The sequence below is a fragment of the Phyllopteryx taeniolatus genome, chromosome 11, assembly GCF_024500385.1.
Source record: "Phyllopteryx taeniolatus isolate TA_2022b chromosome 11, UOR_Ptae_1.2, whole genome shotgun sequence".
Lineage (NCBI taxonomy): Eukaryota > Metazoa > Chordata > Actinopteri > Syngnathiformes > Syngnathidae > Phyllopteryx > Phyllopteryx taeniolatus.
The window spans coordinates 6,854,666-6,862,134 of NC_084512.1; the positions used below are offsets into that span (position 1 = coordinate 6,854,666).

The following is a 7,469-nucleotide window of genomic DNA, read 5'->3' on the forward strand; positions in this document are numbered from 1 at the left end:
TACACAGATTCTACAGGTGACACAATCAAATAAAGGTACAGGATGATTTGAAAAATATGAAGCCATTTACATATTCATATATTATGTTGTGAATTTTGAGAACATTTTAGTCTGCTTTTTCTGGACAAAAGATTTCTGATGATGTCATGAACATCATAAGGCTTCTCAATTTTAAAATCAGATTAGATCATTTGATAAGTGAAATGTATCAGTGAAGTCATTCCAAACAAGAGTTCAAATCATGCTTTTTTTTCTCCATTGATTTCACTTCATAACTGACCAAACACACTGGGTTCACCCAGGCCGTTGTGTGGGAGGGCCAGGATGCCAGGCCCACTGGTGTCACTTTTGGGTATCATCTAAGGAAATATATACAGTATATACATCTTGTATACATCATTTCCCTGGTTGACCCCTGGGAAATCGTCATTGCCTGGCGTGGCAAAGCTGCGGAGCGATTGTAAAAGATACCTCATATATTTTCTGTTTGGAGATACCCCCCGCACCCCCCCACCCAACCCAAAAAAAATAATGCTTTTTTACACTCAAAGCCACATCTCATGGCATTACTGAATAATGAATTTTGATTATTAAAACATCCTTTTGCAAACAGAATTTGCTGACTTTGTGGATATTACTGTGTACAAATAATTAATACATTTCCTCTAGTGATTTCCATTGTTATTGGTAAAATTGATGTAAATCACTCCATATAAAAACTGTTACTCAAAATCAGTTAAATGTGAATGTCAGTGCTCTTCATTCAGAAAACCCACATACCGCATCTACATTTCAGAATTTTATTATATTAATATTTTAGATACAGATGAAATGTTTAATATTTAGGAGCTATACTGTAAGCACTCAGAAAAAAAAATAGAAATATAGATATATTGGATAGATGCTCAACTATGTCATAAATATGGAAGGAGTAAATATTTATAATCTTGAGATTACAAAATGACATACATTGTTTTTATGCCTATTTATTTCCTGTTGCCCAAATTGATTACTGAGTGCATATATTTTGGAAATAGATGGGCAACATAAACAATGTATGATTATCAATGTATACTCCATATATTTAAGCAACACATACATTATCTGGAGCGTTTCAGAATTCATATGTCTAATAACATGACATGAACATAAAATGCATCATACTCACCAGAGATGCTGATTATTAAATGTATTACCGTAGGCCTAATCTGAGCGGATCGAGTCGAACTTGGCTTCCCCTGCACACCCAATCAGAGGATGGAAAAATACTAACGTTATTGTGGGACAACGAGCTGGCCCTCTGTGATGAATTTGAAGTCTTATTGGTTCAGGAAACAGTGCCATTGCTAATATATTTTAAGTTACGTCCTCCAGCGCTTACGTTTTGAAGGCCTGTGCAGATTTGATTGACACGGCAGCACATAAAGGTTGAAATCCGATCCAACAAAAATATCTAACATCCGCATACTGGTAGCAGTGCAGCCAAGAGAAACACGATGAAATAAAGAAAATAAACTCTTGGGAATAAATTGATACAATTTCATGCAACATAATATAATTGTAGAATTTAGGTTGTAAATGTAGATCAGTGCTTGTGATAGTGTTTCAGCCAGCAGAGAAGGCCTTTCTGGCCCTTGTTTCCCAAATCCATACAATTATACTTGGTACTAAGCACCAAGCAAGACCCAGCCGGCCGGCGACAGATGCAGCCACGCTGTGCAAGTGTTTGTGTTATTGTGTTTTGGAATCATAAAACATTTTCATAATTTCATACTTTTGGCCCTGAGGTTAGAAAGAAAAACTAGCAAAGTGTCTCTCACCGAAATGCACAGGTGCAGTCAGTGAATGGGGCGATCGATCATTGCCAACAGCCTCTCAAAATTGCCACAGTCCTTTATTCTTGCCCGTTTCCTCTCTTTGTACCAATCCTCATGTTTTTGTGATGTCATTTGCTAAAATCATTTAAGTTCATTTTTTTCTACATTAATGTACACACAGCACGCCATATTAACAAGAAAATATGAGCGTCTGCCTCACAGTTCTGAGAACCCGGGTTCAATCCCCGGCCTCGACTGTGTGGAGTTTGCAGGTTCTCCCTGTGCCTGCGTGCCTGCGTTTTCTCCGGGCACTCCATTTCCTCCCGCATCCCAAAAACATGCATGATAGGTTAATTGACAACTCTAAATTGCCCGTAGGTGTGAATGTGAGTGCGAATGGTTGTTTGTTTATCTGTGCCCTGCGATTGGCTAGCAACCAGTTCAGGGTGTACCCCGCCTCCTGCCCGATGATAGCTGGGATGGGCTCCAGCACGCCCGCGACCCTAGTGAGGAGAAGCGGCTCAGAAAATGGATGGATGGATGGATGGATATTAAAAAAGAAAAACTGAAATATCACACAGCCATAAGAATTCGGACCCTTTGCTCAGTATTTAGTAGAAGCACCCTTTTGAGCTAATAGAGCCATGAGTCTTTTTGGGAATGATGTAACAAGTTTTTCACACATGGATTTGGGGATCTGCCATTCCTCCTTGCAGATCCTTTCCAGTTCTGTCAGGTTGGATGGTAAACGTTGGTGGACAGCTATTTTCAGGTCTCTCCAGAGAGTTACGCGCAATTGAGTGTAAGTCAGGAAGGGTTCTGATCATCCCAAACGTCTTCCATTTCAGGATTATGGAGGCCACTGTGGTTTTAGGCACGTTAAGTGCGGCATAATTTTTTTTTAAACTTTGGCCAGATCTGTGCCTTGCCACAATTCTGTCTCTGAGCTCTTCAGGCAGTTCCTTTGACCTCATGATACTCATTTCCTCTGAGATGCCCTGTGAGCTGTAAGGTCTTTATATCGGCAGGGGTGTGGCTTTCCTAATCAAGTCCAATCAGTATAATCAAACACAGCTGAACTCCAATCAAGGTGTAGAACCATTGGAAGGAAGATCAGAAGAAATGGACAGCACCTGAGTTAAATATATGTGTGTCACAGCAAAGGATCTGAATACTTATGGCTGTGTGATATTTCAGTTTTTCTTTTTTCATAAATCAGCAAATATTTCAACAATTCCGCTTTTTTCTGTCAATACGGGGTGCTGTGTGTGTATTGCAAGTGACTCTTTGCGGACTCCGTAGTAAGCAACATGACCGGCTGACTTAGTTGGATCAAGTTTTATTTTGATATGGGTTTAAGACACTTGGAGATACTCCTGTCTTTGAGTCACATAGATGGTATTGTTATTAGTCATTAGAAAACAATTTCATAGTGATGGCCGTGTTTCATTGTTTTTTTTGTTTTTTTCCCCCCCAGTGCTCAAAAGTTTCAGTATGCTGATTTCTGGAGCTCTTGCTCAAAGAGACAAAGAGAAAACAAATAAGATAGAACTTCACGGTTAAAGTTTCTTGTTGTTGTTGTTGTTTTTTTTTCTAGTGATAAAGACAATAAAAACAGTTAACACTGAAATTGTACAACAATGACACTTTATTTGATGTTGCATCGTGCGTGCATTGAAGTTGTGTTTGATCAGCATCAAAGCAATAAATAATCATTTCAACAGTTTTCTGGAATGACTTCACTGATACATGATCTATAAACATGATTTTATAATTGAAGACGTTTATGATATCATCATCATGCCTCGTAGGTACAACATGGACAACTTCTCTGAGCTTACAACATTGCCTTTGAATATGGAAATTACAAAACACTTGTTGCATCATCTTTTTCTTTTATTTGGATGTGGACGTTTTTAAAGACTCATTATTTTTTGATGATCCTAAAATTGCAAAATTTAAATTAGGCAGGAATTGGCCTGTGAAATGTTTTAATATTGAATCTCTATAATGTATAGGCTACGTAGATATGTACGTACTTTTCTTTTTTCTTTTTTAATTGAACTACTTAAATAAAATGAATTTTCGGAAATAGCTGGTCAATCATAAGCAGATTTGTCTCAGTGGTTGCCGCTGCCGAAGTTGAAGGTGAATTACGTTGAGCATCAGGTTGCGCGTCTGACTTCGACAGCAGGTGATGCCAAGGAGCCTCCGCGGCCACGCAGCCTGCAAGACGCGAGCTTCTTCACTTTCTCTGGAACCATATGTCTAGTTTCCAGAAAGAAAATGACCCTGCAAAATCCCTATTCAGAAGACTTGAGGTTTTATTTGATGTTATAAAGTAGCTGGCATTTATTATAGTTTGTGTCTGTATAGGCTACCTGTGCTGTGACTTAACGCAATTTAGAGTCAGGGCTGTACGTGTCTAAATATATATACTGTATAGTGTGTTTGTACATCTCTCCCTTTTCCCCCCTTCTGCTGTGTTATGTGCTAGTTTGTTCCTTCACTTTAAGCGGGTGCTTGACCTCAGCCAGCCGGCAAACGCTGTTGAGTGCGACACACGTGCATGGGAACAACCCAACAATGCGGGAACGTGGCTTGTTTTCAATGAGACGACCCATTTACCGTCTCCGTGTGGATTGTATTACGCATACAAATGGTTGCATTGCTGTTTCTTCCTTTTCTAACTGATCCACTTAAGGTGTTAACTGAAGATTAAGAGCAGCTACCTTCACCCCTGACTCCTTAAACCACACATCTATGTGATTAAAACGACTAAATGTTGTTATTCTTATTTTTAAATGAATGAAATACCCAATAATGACAGTGTTGTTCCATAGAGTAACAGTAAAAGAGCCCCCAACACACAAACACGCACACACGTACACACACGCTCCAAAGATTACATTTTTCTCCCGCAAGTCTGCAGTCACTCCCATCGTGTCCGGGGAGTACAGTCAGCACCGGGACCGAGCTGCCATGGCCTCCCGGATCTCGTTCACCCAGCTGCGGTTGGAAGCGGAGCTGGATCGGTACCGGGCCGAGTGCCAGTGGGACAAGATTCCTCCAATCGTCGAACACATGCAGGCCGCGCGTATGCACGAAGAGGGTGAGTGCACTTCACTCAAAGCTTTACTTTACAGGCAGACGTTTTACATTGTGCTCTCCAAATATAATTGATTGTTTTTTGTTTGTTTCTTTTTGCTGTGGCCGAGCAGATCATTAAAGCAGTACTGTACTGATATTTTGTAACTAGTATGGATAGTACATAAGTTGAACTTTGTACTGTTGACAAGGTCCAGTGCAGGCTGGTGGCTGGCATGTCAAATTTAAAGGACTCATTTCCTCCACCTTGGAGTTTTTGTTGTGTTTCTACGGGGGCGTGTTAGTTTTCAGATTTGTTTTAGTTTGTGCGCAATTTCCTGTGAAAACTTTATCATACATAACCTTGTAATTTTACCAACCTCAAAGCGCAAAATTTGAATTTACAGTTAGGCCCCAAATTACTCATGTCTTGGCCAAATTCCAAGTTACAATGAATTTTGCCGAATGAATGTGATTTTGAAACATCTCGCTGGGAATGAGCTCAGAAACTTTCAATTTAAAACTACAGCATATTCGCCATTTTCATTTCGAAAATGTGATTTGTGAGACGAAAGGATGACTGCGTCATATAATAATGACACATTTCCACTGTTTTTACCAAGAGTTACATTTCATTGGAACGATGTGGGTGGGGATCGATACCACGAAATTACCAAAACTGGGTCTATCCCATCCCCTCGCAGAGGTCACAAAAACAGATACCATTGCGTTATACTCTCTTTCAATTTCTCAGTTGTCCAGATTTTTTGGGTGGGGTTAAAAACTCGGCCAATGACACAAGCGGGCCGGGGCGTATACTTTCTGCCGTGAGTCGGCCCTCCCCCACAATACGAGCGGCATATTTTCAGCTGTGTCAATCCATCGCAATTGCAATCAATTAGAAATAAAATCTTGGCCCGTTTCTACCACTACAGTGTGCAGTTAGCCATCTACCTATGCTCTATAACCTGAAAAAAAAAAAAAAAGTATCTTTCCTAAAATGTTCATCTGTGCATAGCGCACCAAAAAGAGACTGCTCACTAAATTACATTCAGACTAATTCTTAGACAGGTCACAGGTACGGCTTGATATGACATGTAGTGCATCACATTCAAGTGTGTGTAGAGCTGAGGGGCTTTTTGCTTTTTCATTGAGGGTTTTAATGCTGATATGTCTATGTAGATTCCTTATATGCCGACTTTCAATTTGAGTAAGCTCTTGAAATTTCACCAGTTTTTACCATTCTGCCTTTTCTCACTGTGTTTCTCTGTGAAGTCAGAAATGAATGTAATAAAACATTCAACCCCTAAGAACAATTTTATTTCTATCCACGAGTGCAAGTGAAAACAGCAACTGAAATCTGACAAGGCATCTTAATCAATGAATAACAATGAGCTTGACATTTTTCTGTGTCCTTGAAATCCAGTTAATTGGAAACTCGATGTACAACAAGAACAATTATAATTGAGGTTTAACATTAGTGTGTACTAACAGAAACATACAACTTTTCTTCTTTTCCTTTGGGCTTGTCCCTTTAGAGGCCGCCCCAGTGTGTCATCCTTTTCCGTCTATGCATATCTTCTGCGTCCTCCTCTCTAACTAACGATTTAGGTAATTTCCAAATCTGTTCATTGAGGGCAGCAGTGGCCTAAACCTTAAATTAGGTGTTGGTCTGTTGTTGAGCACTGCACATCCTTTCATTTGCGCACCTCATTCTAGTCTCATGAAACTAAGTGGCAAAGAATGTAAACACTGCTCACTGAACTGGCATTGGAACACACACAAAACACTGAACAGGAGTACTTGAACTGAGTGTGTATATTGGACAATCGCCCAGTCTACTGTATCTATAAACTGTACGCAGTATTCTGATTTAATGATCACATTTTAAAACGTCATCAAAGATAGAAACAGTAGTTTTAGACTGTGTCTACTCCTGATCTTGAACAACATTTGATAGACTGTTTGTAATATTTTAAAAAGGACTTGTGAGCTGTTTTTTTAAATGTAGACCTTCAAGAGACTCTTTTTTCCTTATCCCGCCTCCAGATGACTATGGGACACTGCTGTTGGCCGAAGCACTGCTGGAAGAGTCCCTGCAGGAAAATATGGACCTGCTAAGGAACTCCACACCTTTGATAGAAAAGATGCAACCAAGATTATGCCGGGCCAAAAGCTACCTCAACATCATCCTGAGCCGAGGCCGCCTCACTGTGAGTCAAGTGGGCCGATCGGTTTCCTTTTAATAGCTATTCATTCATATCTGTCCCAATAAAGCTTGCATTATTTAACCCCAATCCATTTTTTTTTTTTTTTAATGTGAAAACAACGAAAGAAGCACTCTACGCCGGTCTCTGCTTTCCTCTCTTTGTCCTTCAGCCCCGGTATTTGAATGAGGCTCTGCTGCTGATGGCCAAAGTGCACTATGTGCAGGGTTGCCATCGCGATGCCCAGGGAATGTGTGCAAGGGTGGGACTGGAAGAGCTGACACAGGACAATCAACCCACCTACCACCTCCGCTTACTGGCTGAGGCCTTTGTCATTAAAGGTACTATACGCAGCTTC

The 7,469-nt window shown here is 40.2% G+C and overlaps 1 protein-coding gene across 4 annotated transcripts in view; it reads left to right on the forward strand.

The window, feature by feature from the left end:
* Nucleotides 1-3,945: 3,945 nt before the first annotated feature.
* Nucleotides 3,946-7,469, forward strand: part of ttc7a (tetratricopeptide repeat domain 7A) — a 52,093-nt gene continuing 48,569 nt past the window's right edge. The window contains exons 1-4 of one of the 4 annotated variants that reach the window (XM_061790843.1): nucleotides 3,946-4,138; nucleotides 4,743-4,929; nucleotides 6,954-7,117; nucleotides 7,284-7,452. In XM_061790843.1, the coding sequence (XP_061646827.1) occupies nucleotides 4,082-4,138; nucleotides 4,743-4,929; nucleotides 6,954-7,117; nucleotides 7,284-7,452 (577 nt within the window). In that variant the 5' untranslated portion in view covers nucleotides 3,946-4,081. Of the gene's footprint in view, nucleotides 4,930-6,953; nucleotides 7,118-7,239; nucleotides 7,453-7,469 lie in introns of those variants that run through there. The other 3 variants (XM_061790842.1, XM_061790844.1, XM_061790845.1) reach the window with 3 other exon arrangements.